At 41.6% G+C, this 22902-nt stretch overlaps 1 protein-coding gene across 2 annotated transcripts in view; it reads right to left on the bottom strand.

The window, feature by feature from the left end:
- The window catches only part of LOC124717146, a 146554-nt gene that overhangs the window by 91621 nt on the left and 32031 nt on the right, over nucleotides 1–22902 (bottom strand). For both annotated transcript variants that reach the window (XM_047243899.1, XM_047243900.1), the window contains exons 2-3: nucleotides 20544–20876; nucleotides 7292–7542 (exon numbers count right to left, since the gene is read on the bottom strand). In XM_047243899.1, the coding sequence (XP_047099855.1) occupies nucleotides 7292–7542; nucleotides 20544–20876 (584 nt within the window). The remainder of the gene's footprint in view (nucleotides 1–7291; nucleotides 7543–20543; nucleotides 20877–22902) is intronic.

Raw genomic sequence — 22902 nt, 5'->3', positions numbered from 1 at the left:
CCCGTTGCACTCCCAGCACACACCTTGCTTGTCACCATTAATGCCACTTCCCTCTATATCAACATCTCCCAAGTACCTGGTCTGCCTGCTGCTGAACATTTCCTCAGTCAGCACCTACATGATCCCAAACCTACGAGATCCTTTCTACTTACTTCAATCAACTTTATACTTAGCAACAACTACTTCATCTTTGAGGGGCAGACATACTAACAGATCAAGGGTCACTTGTGTGTGTGTGTGTGTGGGGGGGGGGGGGGGGGGGGGCTTTCCTAGGATCCATAAGTCTTCAGACCCTAATTTGGTTTAGACACAGTGATGACATCTTTACCGTATGGACTCATGGTGTGGCTCATCTGCTGAAATTCCTGGAATCTCTGAATACCTTCTCCCAATTAAATTTCACATGGTCTCATTCCAAATCTCATGCCACTTTCCTTGATGTTGATCTCATTCTCAGAGAAGTCCAGCTACACACTACCATTCACATTAAATCTACCAACAAACAATACTACTTACATTTTGACAGTTGCTATAATTTCCATGTCAAACGTTCCCTCCCATATAGTCTTGGCATCAGAGGCAAACATATTTGTTCGGATGAAGACTCTTTACAGCAACACACCACTATTCTCACCTCAGCCTTCACTGCACGTAATTACCCCACCAGCCTAGTTAAAAAGCAGTTTTCCCGGGCCATTACGTCCAATCCTGGTACTGCTGATCTCTCCAAAACACAACTTTGGGGCCAAGACTTCCTAAAATCATGATCTCAAATGAGTTCCATTCTGTCTGAAATTTTGCTCACCACACACAGAATAGCTTTCCGTCACTCTCCTAACCTCTGCAATATTCTTGTCATACCCTACGTTGCTCCTGCATCCATCTCCCTGCCCTATGGCTCCTACCCCTGTGTCCATCCCCACTGCAAGACTTGCCCTATGCAATCTCCTACTGCAACCTATAACAGCCCTGTCATTGGCAAAACGTATATTAGCAAAGAGAAAGCCACCTGAGAAACGATACATCATATACCAGCTGTTATGTAAACACTGTTTGGCCTTCTACATTGACAAGACTACCACCAAATTATCAATTAGGATGAATGGGCATAGGCAAAGAGTGTATACTGGTAACTAGCAATATCCTGTTCTACATCTACATCTACATCCATACTCCGCAAGCCACCTGACGGTGTGTGGCGGAGGGTACCTTGAGTACCTCTATCGGTTCTCCCTTCTATTCCAGTCTCGTATTGTTCGTGGAAAGAAGGATTGTCGGTATGCCTCTGTGTGGGCTCTAATCTCTCTGATTTTGTCCTCATGGTCTCTTCGCGAGATATATGTAGGAGGGAGCAATATACTGCTTGACTCTTCGGTGAAGGTATGTTCTCGAAACTTTAACAAAAGCCCGTACCGAGCTACTGAGCGTCTCTCCTGCAGAGTCTTCCACTGGAGTTTATCTATCATCTCCGTAACGCTTTCGCGATTACTAAATGATCCTGTAACGAAGCGCGCTGCTCTCTGTTGGATCTTCTCTATATCTTCTATCAACCCTATCTGCTGAGCAGTATTCAAGCAGTGGGCGAACAAGCGTACTGTAACCCACTTCCTTTGTTTTCGGATTGCATTTCCTTAGGATTCTTCCAATGAATCTCAGTCTGGCATCTCCTTTACCGACGATCAACATTATATGATCATTCCATTTTAAATCACTCCTAATGCGTACTCCCAGATAATTTATGGTATTAACTGCTTCCAGTTGCTGACCTGCTATTTTGTAGCTAAATGATAAAGGATCTATCTTTCTGTGTATTCGCAGCACATTACACTTGTCTACATTGAGATTCAATTGCCATTCCCTGCACTATGCGTCAATTCGCTGCAGATCCTCCTGCATTTCAGTACAATTTTCCATTGTTACAACCTCTCGATACACCACAGCATCATCTGCAAAAAGCCTCAGTGAACTTCCGATGTCATCCACAAGGTCATTTATGTATATTGTGAATAGCAACGGTCCTATGACACTCCCCTGTGGCACACCTGAAATCACTCTTACTTCGGAAGACTTCTCTCCATTGAGAATGACATGCTGCGTCCTGTTATCTAGGAACTCCTCAATCCAATCACACAATTGGTCTGATAGTCCATATGCCCTTACTTTGTTCATTAAACGACTGTGGGGAACTGTATCGAACGCCTTGCGGAAGTCAAGAAACACGGCATCTACCTGTGGACCTGTGTCTATGGCCCTCTGAGTCTCGTGGACGAATAGCGCGAGCTGGGTTTCACATGACTGTCTTTTTCGAAACCCAGGCTGATTCCTACAGAGTAGATTTCTAGTCTCCAGAAAAGTCATTATACTCGAACACAATACGTGTTCCAAAATTCTACAACTGATCGACGTTAGAGATATAGGTCTATAGTTCTGCACATCTGCTCGACGTCCCTTCTTGAAAACGGGGATGACCTGTGCCCTTTTCCAATCCTTTGGAACGCTACGCTCTTCTAGAGACCTACGGTACACCGCTGCAAGAAGGGGGGCAAGTTCCTTCGCGTACTCTGTGTAAAATTGAACTGGTATCCCATCAGGTCCAGAGGCCTTTCCTCTTTTGAGCGATTTTAATTGTTTCTCTATCCCTCTGTCGTCTATTTCAATATCTACCATTTTGTCATCTGTGCGACAATCTAGAGAAGGAACTACAGTGCAATTTTCCTCTGTGAAACAACTTTGGAAAAAGACATTTAGTATTTCGGCCTTTAGTCTGTCATCCTCTGTTTCAGTACCATTTTGGTCACAGAGTGTCTGGACATTTTGTTTTGATCCACCTACCGCTTTGACATAAGACCAAAATTTCTTAGGATTTTCTGCCAAGTCAATACATAGAACTTTACTTTCAAATTCATTGAACGCCTCTCGCATAGCCCTCCTCACACTACATTTCGCTTCGCGTAATTTTTGTTTGTCTGCAAGGCTTTGGCTATGTTTATGTTTGCTGTGAAGTTCCCTTTGCTTCCGCAGCAGTTTTCTAACTCGGTTGTTGTACCACGGTGGCTCTTTTCCATCTCTTACGATCTTGCTTGGCACATACTCATCTAACGCATTATGTACGACGGTTTTGAACTTTGTCCACTGATCCTCAACACTATCTGTACTTGAGACAAAACTTTTGTGTTGAGCCAACAGGTACTCTGAAATCTGCTTTTTGTCACTTTTTCTAAACAGAAAAATCTTCCTACCCTTTTTAATATTCCTATTTATGGCTGAAATCATCGATGCCGTAACTGCTTTATGATCGCTGATTCCCTGTTCTGTGTTAACTTTTTCAAATAGTTCGGGTCTGTTTGTCACCAGAAGGTCTAATATGTTATCGCCACGAGTCGGTTCTCTGTTTAACTGCTCAAGGTAGTTTTCAGATAAAGCACTTAAAAAAATTTCACTGGATTCTTTGTCCCTGCCACCCATTATGAACGTCTGAGTCTCCCAGTCTATATCCGGCAAATTAAAATCTCCACCCAGAACTATAACATGGTGGGGAAATCTACTCGAAATGTTTTCCAAATTATCCTTCAGGTGCTCAGCCACAACAGCTGCTGAGCCAGGGGGCCAATAGAGACATCCAATTACCATGTCTGAGCCTGCTTTAACCGTGACCTTCACCCAAATCATTTCACATTTCGGATCTCCGTCAATTTCCTTCGATACTATTGCACTTCTTATCGCTATGAACACGCCTCCCCCTTCACTGTCCAGCCTGTCTCTGCGGTATACATTCCAATCTGAGTTTAGGATTTCATTACTATTTACGTCTGGTTTCAGCCAACTTTCTGTCCCTAGTACTATATGAGCATTGCGACCGTTTATTAATGAGAGCAGTTCTGGGACCTTTCTGTAGACACTCCTGCAGTTTACTATTAGCACATTAATATTGTTATTCCCTGTTGCATTTTGCCTACTCCTACCTTGCTGCGTCTCAGGAGGCGTCATGTTGGGCCTAGGGAGGGGATTCTCTAACCTAAAAAACCCCCATGTGCACTCCACACGTACTCCGCTACCCTTGTAGCCGCTTCCGACGTGTAGTGCACGCCTGACCTATTCAGGGGGACCCTACATTTCTCCACCCGATAGCGGAGGTCGAGAAATTTGCACCCCAGATCTCCGCAGAATCGTCTGAGCCTCTGGTTTAAGCCTTCCACTCGGCTCCAAACCAGAGGACCGCCATCGGTTCTGGGAACAATACTACAAATAGTTAGCTCTGATTTCACTCCGCGAGCGAGGCTTTCCGCCTTCACCAATTCCGCCAACCGCCTGTACGAACTGAGGATGACCTCTGAACCCAGACGGCAGGAGTCATTGGTGCCGACATGAGCAACAATTTGCAGTCAGGTGCACCCAGTGCTCTCTATTGCCGCCAGTAGGGCCTCCTCCACATCTCGGATGAGACCCCCCGGCAAGCAGACAGAGTGAACACTGGCCTCCTTCCCCGACCTTCCCGCTATTTCCCTAAGGGGCTCCATCACCCGCCTAACGTTGGAGCTCCCAATAACTAATAAACCCCTCCCCCCGTGTGCCCGCTCGGACCTTGCTGAAGGAGCAGCCACATGTCCACTCACAGGCAGAGCGGGCGATGCCACACGGCCAGCCTCCACATTGACCCTCCGCCTCGTGCGCCGCGAACGCCGCTGAACCCGCCACTCCCCTTGGGAAGAGGGTGGCCCAACCGCGCCCGGTACCTGCGAAGATGTCTCGACAGCAGGGACAGTGGGTGAAGCATGTAACACCTGGGGTATACCTTGCGACGCACCAGACTCCCCCCTGCAGCTACACTCCAAGGCAGCAGCCTGAAGACGGCTGACCGCGGCCATCAACACGCTCAGCTGTTCGCGAACAGTGGCCAGCTCCTCCTGCGTCCGTACACAGCAGTCACACATCCTATCCATCCTAAGGAATCAATTTACTGAAGAGAGTTAGTCAACCTTTAACTAGACTGCTAATTCACTAAAGGCGGCTGTTTATTCACTAAACTGTGGTTGCTAGCCACTTCTTGTAGAAAAGAATTAAAATAGCACTACCTGTCTCTGGACTGTATTGAAAACAAACACTAGCACTACTGGCACTATGGTTGACTAAAGGGACTCTCTCTGACTGTATTCAAAACAAACACGAAATCTATGGAACTATTAATAGCACTCGACAATTAAAGCTTCCTAAAAGCAAATACACACGGAAGAAGAAGTGACAAGTAAGAAAAATACAGTTAATACTTAAATTAAGGTAGCTCGCTGCACAGCAGACGTGAAGCAGACGGCAGTTGCGACGACAGTTGCAGAGCATGTGTGACCTCAGTGCCTGTTTCACCACACGTGCCATCTGGATTCTTCCCCCAGGCACCAGTTTCTCAGAACTCTGCGGGTGGAACTAGCACTACAACGTTCTTGGTTCTCGCCACCCACCTGGCCTTAATTCATGTTACTTTCTTCCGTCTCATAATTCCTCTTTCATCACCTTACCCGTCTATTTTTCACCGCCTCCCCTCCCACCTCTGCTCCATACAATGCACTTAGCTTTTCACTCTTATTAACTCATGCATGGTATTCGTGCAGTAATTTCTGTCTGCATGTTACCCTGCCTTCCACCTTTAAACTCTCAGGTTTTCAAATCTCATCCAATGCGGTCCCCAACAAACTGTCTTTCCTTCTCATCCCATATGGTAAGTCTCCCCTGACCTGTGGTTCTGGGTGACATTCCTACACCTCTCCAGTCATTTTCCTTCACCTCCCTTCCTTCCCCTTCAACCTTTCTGCCTGAAGAAGGAGCCACTGGCTCTGAAAGCTTGCCAATTGCAACCATCTTTTATGTGTGTGTTCTGTTGCTGCTTGGTAGTAGATTTTTTATCTATCCAATTAAATAATTTTGTCTATAACTGACAATTTAAAATTTAGTATGTCAAACTTATTTTATCACAGGACAATGCAGTGACCACAACTATAAACTTTTCATTCATAAAATCTAAGCAAAGAGAGATGTCTAACAGGATGACCTCTTCCATGTCATTCTGAACACATCGACCATACAAAACTCGACTCTCACTTTTTCTCACATGACTTACTGAAAGCTTTGGATCAACACAGTCAAGTAGATGGAGTATTTCTTTACTTAGGGAAAGCGTTTGACTCAGTAACACATCTACGCTTATTGTCACATGTAAGATGACATGCGATATCAAGTGAAATTTGTGACTGAGGTTTCCTTGGTGGGGAGGATGCAGCATGTTATCATTGTGCCCCAAGGAACTGTGCTGGGTTCCTTGCCGTTCATCTCATACATCAATGCTGTTGCGGGCAATATTAATAGTAACCTCAGGCTTTTCACAGATGACATTTATCTATAGTGAAGTACTGTCTGAAAGAAGCTGCATAAATATTTCATCAGATCTTGATAAGATTTCAAAGTGGTGTAAAGACTGGTATCTTGCTTTAAATGTACAGAAATATAAAACTGTGCACTTCACAAAATGAAGAAACAGTATCCTATAACTGTAATATCTATGAGTCACAGTTGGAACAGGCTAGCTCCTACAAGTACCTGGGTGTAGCACGTAGCAGGATATGAAACGATCACGTACGCTCAGTCATGGGTAAAGCAGGTAGCAGACTTCAGTTAACTGTTTGAATACTGGAAGTGCAATTACTCTGCAAAGGAGATTACTTACAAATCACTTGTGTGACACATTCTAGAATACTGCTCAACTGTATGGGACCCACACCAAATACGACTAACACGGGATACTGAATGTATACAAAGAAGGGCAGAATGAATAGTCACATACAGAGAAAGGAACATGAATAGTCACAGTTTTGTTTGACCTGTGGGAGAAGTGTCACTGGGGAGTTTAAAGGACTGAACTGGCGGACTCCCAGAATGCTACTCGAAAAGTTTCAAGAACTGGCTTTAAATGGTGACTGTAGCAATATACTTCAACCCCTTGCATATTGCTCCTATAGGGATCGCGAGAAGAAGAGTAAAATAGTTACTGCACGCACAGAGGCATTTAAACAATAATTCTTCCTGCATTCCATATGAGAATGGATCAGGAATAAGTCCTAATAACTGGTACACTGGGACCTACTCTCTCCCATGCACTTCACAGTGGTTTGCACAGATGTAAAAATACATACAACTAAATTTAATTGTCGTATCTCGCTTCAGGGTGAATATCAATGAATCTCAAATGAATCGTGAGACAAACCGTAAAGTTTTTGAAATAAAACAGAAATAACTGGCTACTTACCTGTGGAACGTCTGCCCGTGCTGTACAAGTTGTATGGGATTTTCACTGGAGCCGAGTGGTTTGGCCGAATCAAAGTTGTTGGCAGCTATGCGAGCTACGTTCGGCGCAGTCCTGGTGACGAGCTGCTGCGCTTCAGGCTCTGTCACCACCTTGCCACCGACAACGTGTACCTTTATACGATTGGGCCCAGATCCTGGTGTACTCTGAGCTGGCACTATCTTTCTCGCAGGTACATGTGGCCTAGAGGTGACCTAAAAAAATAGGAGTAACACAAAAATTATAAAAAGGAGGACTATGAGCACAATCAAAATTTGGAAGTGGCTATTAACTGCCAAAGATGTTCAGGCAGACAACTGGTTCATTGCCACTGTCTTGTTCCTACTCACAGCTGACTTGAATTTTTTAAATTTTGTTTTGCAGCAAACTAGTCTCCTCTGAACGTCCATTTCCGTCTATCCCCATATGGCAATGACATCAGCAAAAACAAAAGTGATGACATCTTCATTTTCTTCTTCCTGGCTTTCTTTCATGATTGTGTCCATAAGTGTAATGAAGAGTAAAAGGGAGAGCGAACTGCCTTGCTGAACACCTCTCTTTGTCTTAGACCATTTTGATCTTCCACCTGCTACTTGTACACTGCTATCACAACCATCGTACAGCATCTGGACCTTTTTAATTAATGAATCAAGAACATTGTTTTCTCAAGCATTCCCATATTTTACCCCTTGGTACACTGTCATATGCTTTTTCCAAATCCACGAATACTACTATCAAGTCCTTTCCTTTTTTCCAATATTTCTCCATTAACTGACGCACGGAGAAAATTAGATCTATTGTTCCCCTATTACTTCTGAACGCATGCTGTTGTTCCTCTAATTGGTGTTCTAAAATTTTCCACAATCTTTTTTCTATGACCTTTTCCATTAACTTAAGGCAGTGAACAATGGTATTATAATTCCTTTTGTCCATTCATCCTGCACTTTGTTTTCTTTCCGTATCACCCCCAGCACCCGGGGTAACCATTGTATTCCCTTCTTTTGTTTTTGGTACGCAGTAAAACAGAATTGTTTACACGTTATCACCTTTGTATTATTACAATTACTGACAACTGTAATTATTTTCTTTTTTAATGGCATTTGAATTCTTATACACAAATATATTTACTCCTCAATGGTTTCCGTCACTGGCAGTCAAAATTAGATTCAGCTGAACTTTGATGTACACAATGATAACACACAATAAGCATTTTGCCTCCTTATTATGGTTCAGGATGGAGTTAAGCAGTGGCGGCTGCTGCTTAAGAGCACAAGATCATATGAACACCCTACTTTTCGACACCTTGCAGATTCATTGGTTATTTTTCTTTGAATGCTGTTAAGCATAACACAGATGCTGCAATCTGAAAGATGCAGCACTTAAACGTACTGCACTACTGTTCCTCTAGACTCCCTGAACCTTGCGATGAGGGTCGTGAGCACACCTTTAGTTGTGCTTTTGCACATGTGCAACTCGCGTGACATTAACTGCCTTACGGGCTAGATACATACGGATTTGATAAACAATGTGCACTGTTCATGATATGCACAGCTAGCCCTTGCCACTGAACTACAAGTTTACGTCAGTGCCAGCAGGTCATAGCACACTGTGGCAGACTTTTACCCCCGTCCGCTCGGCATAAACCCTGCTAGATAATAGCCCACTCCTCAGATATGCTAATTGACTTACTATATACTGTATATGTAAGGTGCTGACGAGGGAAACTCCTCAACATCCCCCTCCCCCCCCCCCCCCCCCCCCCTCCCTCAACCCTCAGATTTAATGTTAAGATGGTCCAGTGAATTGCCTGTCAAGAAGTGAACACAGATCAAACATGAAAACAGGAAGGAGGTGAACTGAACTGTGAAAGAAAGCAAAATAGAAGCAGCAAATGGTCCAAGCTTAAAAAGTAAAACATTGGAAAAATATATCTAAAAACAAAGATGATGTGACTTACCAAACGAAAGCACTGGCACGTCGATAGACACACAAACAAACACAAACATACACACAAAATTCAAGCTTTCGCAACAAACTGTTGCCTCATCAGGAAAGAGGGAAGGAGAGGGAAAGACGAAAGGATATGGGTCCTAAGGGAGAGGGCAAGGAGCCACTCCAATCCCGGGAGCGGAAAGACCCACCCCCGGGGTCTGTGTATGTGTGGATGGGTGTGTGTGTGTGTGTGTGTGTGTGTGTGTGTGTGTGTGTGTGTGTGTGTGTGCGCGCGAGTGTGTGCCCGTCCTTTTTTCCCCCGGGGGTGGGTCTTTCCGCTCCCGGGATTGGAGTGGCTCCTTGCCCTCTCCCATAGGACCCATATCCTTTCGTCTTTCCCTCTCCTTCCCTCTTTCCTGATGAGGCAACAGTTTGTCACGAAAGCTTGAATTTTGTGTGTATGTTTGTGTTTGTTTGTGTGTCTATCGACGTGTCAGTGTTTTCGTTTGGTAAGTCACATCATCTTTGTTTTTCGATATATTTTTCCCATGTGGAATGTTTCCCTCTATTAATTCATATCATTAAAGTAAAACATTGAGTACATTAGGACAGTCACGGTATCGTGGTTAACGTGGACACAGTGTTAGACTGCAAAGCCGGTAAGCAATGTTCGAAACTCCCTCGTGCCAATTTTTTTAATTTTATTTTTTGTCACAAAATTGTCAACTGTCCGGTCGGTGACTGAAATGTTTGTTCTCTTTCTGTAGTTTTGGCAATTGTCATACTATATGTACGTTATAGAACATGAGTCAAGTGTTAAGAATATATTATCTTGCAAATAAATGTGATGAATAGTGAGAGCAGATGATATACCACATAGACATCTCACAAAATGAAAACAACAAATAACTGGGTGAGAATAATGTTACAACAAAATAATTCAAGTGTAAGAACTTACAAAATGGAACACAACTTCAAAAATGTTAAAAAAAAAAAAGTTTTGATACAGCACAGGGAAAACTTTTGAGATTGTGAAACTGTTGCATTCATTTGTTGCATCTTATGTGACAAACTATTATGTTTTCATCACTTCCTTGGGAGTGATCACATTCATACGAACACCTAAATTGGGCAAGGAGGCATATCTCACTCACTCACCAGGCCTACAAAATAGATTCTTCGGTAAGAAATTCCTATCATATGACACACATACTGTCACTAATGCCGTGTATGACACACCAGACATGTCTTTCAGTGAAGGATTCAGTTGACGTGTTGCCTTGGCATTAAACGTTTGTGGTTGCCACTCAAAAGCCACTTCCTTTCCACTGCTAACAGAGTAGTTGTGCAGAATCAACTTTCATTATGGATATCTTTACTGTTGCAAAAGGGCATTACACCACAACACATACATAAATTTGAACCAACAGACACGTCAATAACTGGACAGGCAGTTCATAATTTTGTGAAAAATAAATAAACAATAATTGGTATGATTGAGCTTTGAACACGGGCTCGTCCGCTTTGTAGTTCAACTTCGTCACCGCTTAATCATGACGCCATGGCTATTCGTCTGTGCTCAATGTTGTACTTCTTGAACTCGGACCGTTCTCAGTTTCTACATTCCTTCTTCTTTTCACAGTTCAGTTCACCTTCTCAGTCTTTTCATGCTTGATCTGTGTTCAGTTTTTGACAGGCTGTCCACTGGGCCCTATTTCCACTAACTCTGAGGGGGTTGCGATGGCGTGTTTCCCTTAGGAGAACCATAAGGGCCTAAGGTACATCACCGTTGATTGTGAGATTCTAGCAGTTATTCATGCTTCTGAAGTCTGTTGATCTTACGGTGCGATATGTTTATCTGTGCTGTAGGCCCACATTGTATATATGATAATTCACAAAAAGCTGTCGCACTGGTTTTCTGATATTCACTTAAATGTTGGACTGATGGCGGAGTGCTTTAGACGCTTATGGATCCCAGTGCCTCATTTGTATTTTAGTAAAGTGGCCACGTTGGTAGAAATTACTACTTGATGAATTCTTCTCAGGTTATCAGCCAAGTGGTGGCGTCGTCTTTCCGCAATGTTTCAATGAGTTTCGTACCCGTCATATTTGCCAGAGAAGAATTCATCAGTGGAATACACCGAGAAAGACTGCAATCGCATTACTACTTGAGTTTAATCATTTCCACAAGTGGCACTTGTGGCTGAAGTTCGTTGTTTACTATGCGGGAATCAGCTTTCATGTGCAGTGTAAACGTAAACTATGTTAAATCTATTTTAAATGCTAACAGAAAAGTAAAGCTGTGAGGACTGATCGCGAGTCATGCTTGGCTAGGTCAGTCAGTAGACAACTTGCCCGCGAAAGGTAAAGGTCCTGAGTACAAGTCTCAGTCCACCATTCAGCTTAAATCTGCCAGAAAGTTTAATATCAGCGCACACTTTGCTGCAGAGTGAAAAATCGCATTCTGGGAACAGAAATGTAAATTAGCACGAAATGTTAGCCACAAAGGAACCAGGGCCTCTGAAAACAGATCCTTTGATTGAGAGACTGATGGAATCAAATAAACTTGACAACAAGTGAACATTTAACAAGTAAGTGTACAGTTAGCACAAGTTGTTGTGTGGGTGAAGTGTAAGAATATCTGAATTTCAGCCCAGACATAAATTCGTGAACTAAAACATCTATTAGAGATCGTGTACATTTGTCCAAAAAAATGGAAAAGCACAAAAACTACCACATACAAAGGTGCGAAATGGTGAGTTACGAAAGCTTATACATTACCTCGTTACTGCCCTAAACTGTACTTAATTATTACCAAACAACAAAATTCCACAAAACAATTCTCTCTTTTGTCAAATGAGTTACAGATGTTATTATTATTATTATTGTCATTATTACTGGCAGTGGCTATTAATTTCACTCTCTCGAATTTTTCTGATTCTAAAAATTTGTGAATACACGGAATGTATACTTGTGAGCTGCCACTGGATTATGTACTCTGATTCAGAGACATCCAACAAGCTTCCGTGTATAAGAAAGCATTAAATTAAGAATACAAGCAGCTCAAAAGAAAACTAAAAATGTACCTAGTCAGCCATTCTTTCTACATATTATCTTGGTCTTAGAGTCAAAGATTGAAATAATATTTCAAAATATAATGTAACTGTCTATACAGTTACATTGTACAGGGTGATTCAAAAAAGAATACCACAACTTTAGGAATTTAAAACTCTGCAACGACAAAAGGCAGAGCTAAGCACTATCTGTCGGTGAATTAAGGGAGCTATAAAGTTTCATTTAGTTGTACATTTGTTCGCTTGAGGCGCTGCTGACTAGGCGTCAGCGTCAGTCGATGCTAAGATAGCGACCCGCTCAACAGAAAGCTTTTTGTGTTATTGAGTAGGGCAGAAGTGAATCGACGACTGTTGTTCAGCGTGCATTTCGAACGAAGTATGTTATTAAACCTCCTGATGGGTGGTGTATTAAACGTTGGTATAAACAGTTTACAGAGAATGGGTGTTTGTGCAAAGGGAAAAGTTCTGGACGGCCGAGAACGAGTGATGAAAATGTAGCACGCATCCAGCAAGCATTTGTTCGCAGCCCAGGAAAATCGACTCTCAGAGCTAGCAGAGAGCTGCAAATTCCACAATCAATTGTATGGAGAGTCCACATTGGCACTTATCTGTCCGTAACTACCTGAACGTCAACTACTCGAGGCGATGGATCGGCCGCCAGGCAGCCCGTGACAGAGCACTTCATCACTGGCCTCCAAGAAGCCCTGATCTTACCCCCTGCGATTTTTTCTTATGGGGGTATGTTAAGGATATGGTGTTTCGGCCACCTCTCCCAGCCACCATTGATGATTTGAAACGAGAAATAACAGCAGCTATCCAAACTGTTACGCCTGATATGCTACAGCGAGTGTGGAACGAGTTGGAGTATCGGGTTGATATTGCTAGAGTGTCTGGAGGGGGCCATATTGAACATCTCAGTCTTGGAACTCGCTCTGAAGATGGCCGGACGATACGCGGCCGAAATATCAGTAGAAGAAATTTTATTTGCGCGGCTGCATGCCCGAAATTTAATGGATTATCTCTGAACTTGTTTTTGTGTGAAAAAAAAAACCTTTTTAAATACTCTTTGAAGTGATGTATAACAGAAGGTTATATTATGTTTCTTTCATTAAATACACATTTTTAAAGTTGTGGTATTCTTTTTGAATCATCCTGTACATTATACATTAATTTCACTCTCTCGAATTTTTCTGATTCTAAAAATTTGTGAATACCCGGAATGTATACTTGTGAGCTGCCACTGGATTATGTACTCTGATTCAGAGACATCCAACAAGCTTCTGTGTATAAGAAAGCATTAAATTAAGAATACAAGCAGTTCAAAAGAAAACTAAAAATGTACCTCGTCAGCCATTCTTTCTACATATTATCTTGGTCTTAGAGTCAAAGATTGAAATAATATTTCAAAATATAATGTAACTGTCTATACTGTTACATTATACATTTTTTAGGCACACACCAAATGGCAGGAGGAGAAGACATATATAAAGGTACAGAAAGTTGCAAGGGTTTAGATCCAGTGGCACCTTCTTCTGGCAGAAGGGTTGAAGGGGGAAGAAGTCACTTTCCTTCACCCATATTCCTTCCCCTTCAACCAGAAGAACGAGCCACTGGCTCCGAAAGCTTACAGATTTCTAAATTTTATATATGTGTTCTTCTGCCACCACTTGGTGAGCAGATTCTTTCTTTCTTTCTTTCTTTTTTTTTTTTTTAATTTATCCACTTTAATTATAGATTCAATGACTGGAAAATTATATTACTTCCATGGCAAGTAGCAGCGTTCATTGTAAAGCTGTGTGACAAATAGTAACATACTGTAAATAGGGTTCTATTTACATATGAAGGTCACTATTTTTTTATTATTATGCTACAGACTTGCATATTAAAAAGAGCTTCCTGTCCTCGTCTTTAACATCTTGCGTAATGGAACATGCCTGTGTAGTCTGGGGCGTTGATAGTTCAGCTTAAATTGCTTTGAATGTAACAAAGCACCAACTAACTACTTTAACGAAGCACATGAAATTACAAATGAGCAATGTCATTGGCTACCAATATTCCACATGATTCTCATCATTCATCACATACACATTCACCAACAGCAGCACGCAACAGAAAAACTGTTAGGACACCATACGTGCACTTTTACGTCAATAATTTTTGCCATCTGAAGGACACCTATCTTATTCTTAAACAAAAAACTTATTTCTCTATGCATTAAACATTATTAATGTATTTTGTTTTATTGTTGAATATGTAATTATACTGTAGTCAGATAATTTGTAACAGCCTTACTGCCTGTGTCTTCAAATAGGTGCTGTGGATTAAAGCCATAGTCAGTCTCTATTTAACCTCCATCAGGTGCAGCTCCTTGTCAGTCAGCACTATGTAGTTATTTCTTCAAAATCAGTCAGCACTAAGCAGTCATCAAGTAACATTCTTATAGCATGGTGTCATGTCGGTCAGTCAGTTAGTGAGTTAGTTATGTTTACCAAGTTTTAATTATGTAAAGTTCCATGTGAGTCTATATTAGAGTACACAATTAGCAAGCCTGCCTTAAGCATTTATCGAGTAATGTTCACCTTAGTCTGGTTCCAATACTCATTATGTTAAAAGTTTAATATCAGTCAGTCTCAATTGTGCATTCACTGTGTTATGTTCAAACGGTCAGTTGACGCAGAACTATACTCATATGTAGTCATTAACAAATTTCCAACAGAACATTTACTGAGTATGGGCAACTATTAACACTTGTTAAATTTTTTGTCAGATTCGTGGTGGTCTTTGCATTTTACTGACGTGTCATGAGTATGATGTTTAGCATTTAAAAGCTGATTGCCTTCAAGTGAAAATATATTTCAACAGTGTTGTGTAAAGTTATTTAAAGTTCATTTAAAGCTCCTAACAATCAACAACTGGACTTCGGAATAAAAGGATTTACAAGTAACGTGACTGACGGATGAGTACACTTACAGCTTACATGGCACAACACACACAAGTAAGCATCTCCTACAGATATGTCAAAGGGATGTTGGCATATCTGACCCTTAATTTGAAGTTCCTGTAATGACCATCACACAACAAGAGAAAATCTGTACTATCATTACAACATACTGAGTGCTTTCTGTTCTGATCAGTTGTAATTTCCAATGCTGTGATTAGGCACAAGCACTAGTGCTTGTCAAGACAACACCTCAATAGGGCTGGCATAGGTCACATTCTATTCAAAGTCTTCCTTAGGTGTTGAACATCCTGTTGTGCAGCTTTGGAAGAAGAGCTGCAGTCATTTCCTGAGTATACACCACTGTTAACTACATCTAACACTGCTGTATTACTGGTCCAGGTTGCGACCCTTTCAGTTGAGATTACTTGTGTTTTACTATAACAGGGTGTATAGGCAGACAAGGAAAAAAAATTCCCAGATTTTTCCCGGTTAAAAATACACTATCTCCCGGGTGAAATCATACTTTTTCCGTGTTAAGTGACAGTATATTTTCCTTCGGAGCTGCAAAACTTATCAATCCTTTGAATGGTTATGGTTTTATACATGGGCATAGAATTTCCCAGCACTTTAGAAAACAAAACTCAGGGGGGGGGGGGGGGGGGGGGGACACCTTTTGGAAATATCTTTGATGTGCAGCAACACGTACGCTGCATATTTTTGTATTACGAAAGTATACATTGGAATTCCACCAAACACCGCATGTTACTTTCCGAATCATTGAAATCGAGATTGCGATGCGCTTTTGTAAGCGTCATAGCTCATGTGATGTGGTCTCGCCAGCCAATGACAGCAGATATTCAGAGCACTGGACCAGCCAAAAGCGACATCACTGTTAAGTAGCATGAACACACAAACAGGGAAAGTTAATAGTTTAAATTAATATATGTAGTATTGCTACAAGAGAAGCTAAGCTTTTGCATATAACGTTGATCTTTTTTGCACGTGTTATACTTTAAGATATATCACACAAATATGCCAGTAAAATTTTTAACAATGACATAAATGTCTGATCTTCAGGGTTCAAAATTCTTCTAAAATGGCTTGTCATCAAAGAGCTGATTTTTAAATGAGAGTCAAACGCACTGTGATTTAAGAAATTCATGGTACATTCTCGCACGCAGTTCAACTTACGTAAAAGGATATTTACCTTGAAAGTAACGCTTTTCAAACCACCATTCGCAATATTTTCCCGCGAGCTGTTAGAAATAGGTTCATTTCAGCAGTTGCCAGAGAGCACAGATAACAGGGGACATGGCGCTTGCGCAGCTACCATGAAGTAGGGAGCCCGTACGTATGTACGTGTAAGACACTGAAAGATCATAAATTATGTCATCAAAGAAACAATACATCAGAGGATACCCCAAGAGCATGGGAATTTCGTGAACCACGCTAAAATGTGCATATTTAAAGTGTATACTTAAAGCCACATTCGTATGTCCAAATTCCCAATGAAGTAGACCGCGACCAGACATTAAGCTTTTCAGTGTGTTTTTCGGGGTGTAAATTTTCTTGGAGCACCAGTGCTGTATTATATCATGTTTGGTTCTTTATTATGGCATAATGCCATACGTGCTAGAAGATGAAAATGTGCACTTGAAATTCAGCGAACAGCTGAAGCCAGCTAGTACTGCGGAATTAAACATTTTGTTTCAAATGCATTGACTACCTCTGCTGAAAAGGTTAATAAAAGTCAAATTTCTTTAGCAAACAGATTAAAATAACTTCATTGTTCTGCAAGGCAATTAATGTTTGACTGTCAGAAAGGTGGAAATAAAATCAAATCTAAAACTAATAACATATTTTAGCGTTCCGTAATTATGTGAATGTATTTTAATTCACTTGATATCTCCCGGCCACAGATATCTGTTTCGTTTGCATTTGATGAGAGGGTAAACGAAGGGGAAACAGCAAAATCACTAAATGTAAACACAGGTCACGTGGAGACTACCCACTATAACTCAAGACTGCTCTGCGCATCGGCTGCCGATCTACGGTATTTGCTAACTGGACCAACACTTCAAAAAAAAAAACAAAAAAATAATAATAATAATAATAATAATAATAATAAAAAAAATCGAACTTTCAAAAATATGTTCATCTTGTAGCGCACATCTTTCTGAAAAGTCTGAAACATAAAACACAAGTGTTAGAGGAAATTTAAGACATGTTATTTGGTGTTAAGTGTGCCAAAGTGCAGTGCCACGCCTCTTCATACAGCATCTTTCTATTGTACATCACTGTATTTCGCTCTGTGGAATTCAAACGAGTATATTTTGTAATGGATGCCATCAAACTATATTCAGGACAGTGGAAATTGGGAAATTGAAATGTCCTGTGGTGCCTCTACTGCTCCCAGTCGGCCGGTTTGACAGCCTGTAAACCCACATGTTATCACACATTCCAGTAGTTTTGCACCATTGCACCACTGATTTGGTTCAAAACTCAACAATTTTGGAACAAATTTTGCTGTCATCACAAAAACATCCAAAAAAATTTCAGGCAATGAGCCAACCGATATCCAAATATCATCCGTGAGATCACCGACTGAGATACAGTGACTTTTCACTCTAATTTCCTTCACTGTTTCGACAATTTCATCGATTGATGATGCACTGGGGCATCTATGATACATGTCATCTTCACAGTCTTCTTCAAAGTGCTTATAACAATAGGAAACCCTTCTTTCAAACATAGAAAGCTTCCAAAAGCAATATTAAACATTTCTCAAACTCTGTTGCACTTTATCTGTATGACTTAACATTGTACAGATACTTTCGAGACATCTTTACAAACACAACAACAAATACAATGCACATATTGGACAAATACAAAATGTGAAATTATAAACATCTTCCTTTTTTTTTTGGACAGATCTCATACATCTACCATGTGAACTCCATGAATCACTGTAAAGTATGAGGTGGAGAGTACCATATACTTATGTTTCTCCCAGTTTCATCTGTAAGCAGACCCTGAGAAGGATGATAGTAAATACAACTCTTGCAAGCTGTTATTCATTTAACTTCAGCCATGCAACCCCTACACAATAGGGAGGCAGGGAGCTGAATAATATTCACAGTCTCTTCCCAAAAGACAGTTCTTAATATTTTCTAGGTAGTGTGTTGAGGGGTATGTTCTTTTCTTTTGAATGTCTGCCAGTACGTGTTTCAGCATTTCTGTCATTCTCTCACCAGTTAAACAATCCTGTGACTATTTGCACCATTCTGTTTTGTATACGCCAAATATCCTCCAATATATGACCAACGAATCCTAGGCTGCCATTTGCTTTATCTACATCTGAGCCTATTTGGTCATTCCTTTTCACATCTCTACACAAAACTAGTCTTATATATAAAAACAAAGATGAGGTGACTTACCGAATGAAAGCGCTGGCAGGTCGATAGACACACAAACAAACACAAACATACACACAAAATTCAAGCTTTCGCAACAAACTGTTGCCTCATCAGGAAAGAGGGAAGGAGAGGGGAAGACGAAAGGAAGTGGGTTTTAAGGGAGAGGGTAAGAAGTCATTCCAATCCCGGGAGCGGAAAGACTTACCTTAGGGGGAAAAAAGGACAGGTATACACTCGCACACACGCACATATCCATCCACACCTTACTCTCTCCCTTAAAACCCACTTCCTTTCGTCTTCCCCTCTCCTTCCCTCTTTCCTGATGAGGCAACAGTTTGTTGCGAAAGCTTGAATTTTGTGTGTATGTTTGTGTTTGTTTGTGTGTCTATCGACCTGCCAGCGCTTTCATTCGGTAAGTCACCTCATCTTTGTTTTTAAATATAATTTTTCCTACGTGGAATGTTTCCTTCTATTATATTGACAAAACTAGTCTTAGGTATTTGTACAAAATAACTGCCTGTAGCAGTGATTTGTTGTTTCTATGGCCACAGGGTATCATACTTTTACTTTTCTTGACATACACAACTTTTCCTTTCAAATATGTTACTAGTAAGGACATACGAGGGTGGTTTGAAAAGTTCTCGGAATCACCATGAGAGGTCAGTGCTAGGGCAACGAGTTGTTCACGTGATATTCATTGGACTGTTGCCTGTAAACATATGCCACGTCAGTGTTCTCTGAAGAGAGCTGTGGCGGTGACGTGGCTCTGTTGTTCTTCCCAAGAAGTGATTTGCGAAGACGGAAAAAATAGAGGTTCAAGGAGTGATTAAGTACTCCATAAAGAAAGGTATATAAGCAAAGGACAGTCATGCCAATTTCCAGAACACACTGGGGCACTCTGCTCTTTGATATTCAACTGCTGCTGAGAGGATAAATGAATTTAAATTTGGTCGGGAGAGCTTAAATGATGATCCGCGCAGTGGTTGGCCAAAATGTGTCACTACTCCAGAAATCATTGCAAAAGTACACAAAATGAACATGGAGGATCAACAATTGAAAGTGTGTGAAATTGTTCATGCTTGCCAGATGTCATCTGAAAGGGTGTATCACATTTTAACTGAAGAATTAGAAATGAAAAAATTATCTGCACGATGGGTGCTGTGACTCTTGACACTGGATCAAAAATGCTCCCGAGCACAAGTGCCGTCACCGTGGCAAAACTACACGAACTACGGTACAAATTGTTGCCACACCCGCCTTATTCACCTAATATGGCTCCATTAGACTTCCACCTCTTCGCAAAACTGAAAATTTTTCTTGGTGGACGAAGATTCACATCAAACGAAGAACTGATAGCCGGAGTTGACAACTATTTTGCAGGCCTGGGGGAAACTCATTTTCGAGGTGAGATCAAGGCACTGGAACATCATTGGATCAAGTGCATTAATCTACAAGGAGATTACACTGAAAAATAAAAAATAGCTTCAGTAATGTAAGTACTTTTCCTATATTCCATTCTGAGAACTTTTCAAACTACCCTCGTACATTCTCTGTTTGCAACTGTGTTATCTTCTATTGCTGCACCATCTAATATATGCTTTACCTACAGCTATTTTAGCACACAACTTGCTCAGTTATTTTTATTTTTAACTTATTCATTGAAATCAAAGTAATTCTGCATACTACACATTGAAATTTTCTAAAGGTATGAGAATTTATTTCAAATACCCACACTTCTAATTATTACTGCTAACAGGCACATAATGTAAGATTTGATTTTATTGCTGTCAATGAGATAAGGCAATTCACTACTGATTGCAGTTACGTGATTGTTGTTATGTGGTGGCCTTTACCTGAGTCTTAGCCGCGATTGGTAAGGACTTGTGTTCCCGTACACAAGAAAGTACAGGAAGTGGTGGCAGTTGTTCCTGATTAGTTTCGGGTGCCGTTGTCACTGACACGGCAAATTCTGTAGGTGAAGAGAAGGCACACGAAGTTTCCATTGTCGCCTCCTGCTGCTCAGTACTGCCGACATCTGCAGATTCATCCTCTCCGTTAGCAAACTGCACAGCATATGACACACACCCATCTATTAACTGCGGCACTAGTGTAACTGGGTGGTCCATCGACACCGTTTCTCCAGCAGTTGTTGCACCAACAAGGGCTCCCAGCGCATCAGCGGCAGACTGCAACAAACAGGTCATATGAAGAAAGTTTAAATGAATGTCTCTCTCTCTCTCTCTCTCTCTCTCTCTCTCTCTCATAAAAATAAACAACGAAAATCACTCTCTTAAACAATTTAGCTCATAATTTTGCCTCTTGATATCTGATGTTGAAATAAAAGCTACCAGAGCCAAAATAATACATGAAAAGAAACACTTATCTATGTTTAACATCACAGATGTTACTTTCATTGGTGGGGTCTCTTGCTGGATTATCAAAGTCAGGATAATATGAATGTGGAAGTATTGACAGGAAAGTTCTGTATCAACAAGACAAGAATTAATGTATCCAGTAATTACATCAATTTCTTCATACAGCTGAACTAAACAATTTATTTTAATGTTCAATTAATGTACAAATGATTTCAAGACTATACAGGTTTATCATCACAGTAAAGAGAGAGGGAGAGAGAGAGAGAGAGAGAATATAACATAATTGGATTGATAAAAAAAACCACCTCACCAAGTGGAGGCAGAAGGGATGAAGGGCAAGGAAGAGTTACAAAGGAAAAGACTGGAGAGCTTTAGGAAATGGGGGAGTTATGGAAAAGTTGCCCAGCACCCCATGTCAGGGGAGACTTACCAGATGAGGTGAAAAGGAAAATCTGATAGTTGGGAACTGCACTGGATAAGATTTGAAATTGTGAGAGCTTAAAGGTGGTGGATATAGCAGGGATTACTGCGAAAACATGTTACAAGAGTTAATAAGAACAGAAATCTAAATACATTACTGTGGTAGACAGGTGAAGTGAAGGACAGTGGGAAAAAAAAGGACAGGTCAGAAAATAAAAGATAAAGAAAACTACACCACCACATGTTTGTTGTCTCCTTGATAACACAGAGTATGTTTTGGGTACTGAGGGTGCGCCACTCAGTATCCCAAATCGCGAAAGCTTTGCGGCGGAAAACCGATCGAAGATCAGTCTCCAGCAAGCTGATCTCCCGAGTCGGTTTACCAATAGCCTATTTGGCCAGGCTGTCAGGAAAGTTCACTGCCCGGTGTCCCGACATGTCCTGGGGTCCAAATGAAGGTCACTGAGGGCATAAAGACACTCCTGGATAGTCATCACTGAAAGATGTCAAGGGAAGCACTGGTTGAGAGCTTGTAGGCTGCTTAACGAGTCACTATAAATGACAAAGGACTCACCGGCACAGCAGCGGATACGCTCAAGGACACGATAGATGGCTACCAACTCTGCAGTGAAAACACTGTAGCCATCCGGCACGGAGCGCTGTTCAGTATGGCCAATGTGAGTGTAAGCATAGCCACAAGACTGTCTACCACTGATCCACCAGTGTAAACTATTTCTGAGCCCTGGAACTCGCTGAGAAGAGAGAGAAACTGCCAGCAGAGGGCCTCAGGTGGAACAGAGCCTTTTGGGCCTTGCGATAGGTCCAGTCGAAGCCATGGCCAAGGTATGGACTACGGAGGTGTACAGAAGTGGATCCACAGAAAAGGTGGTAGGGAGAAAGCGTTGAGTTCATTAAGAAGCGAGTGGACACGGACAGCGAGGGGATTCCCAGTTCTGGGCCACCGTTGCGGGAGTCACATCATCGTGTTAAGGAAAAGGAGATGGTAATTTGGATAGCAAGGCAAACTATGAATGTGGGCAGTATAGTTTGCAAGCACTAGTTGTTGCTGGAGCTGCAATGGAGGAATGCCAGATTACACAAGGAGGCTCTTCATGGGGCTCGTTCGGAAGGTTCTACTCACGAGCCGAACTCCACAGTGGTGCATAGTGTCCAGCAGACGCAGTTCAGAGAGCGATGCTGAACCATACACCACGCTCTCATGGTCAATACAGGACTGTACGAGGGCTTTGTATAGTTGCAGCAGTGTAGGACGATAAGCACCCCAGTCGGTATGCCTTAGGCATCTAATAATATTAAAGTGCCACCAGCACTTGTCCTTAAGCTGACGAAGATAGGGAAGCAAAGTTATGTGGGCGTTGAAGACCAATCCCAGAAAGTGGTAAGTCTCCACTACATC

Source organism: Schistocerca piceifrons, chromosome 9 (genome assembly GCF_021461385.2).
Source record: "Schistocerca piceifrons isolate TAMUIC-IGC-003096 chromosome 9, iqSchPice1.1, whole genome shotgun sequence".
NCBI lineage: Eukaryota > Metazoa > Arthropoda > Insecta > Orthoptera > Acrididae > Schistocerca > Schistocerca piceifrons.
This window is presented reverse-complemented; position numbering and strand designations above follow the sequence as displayed.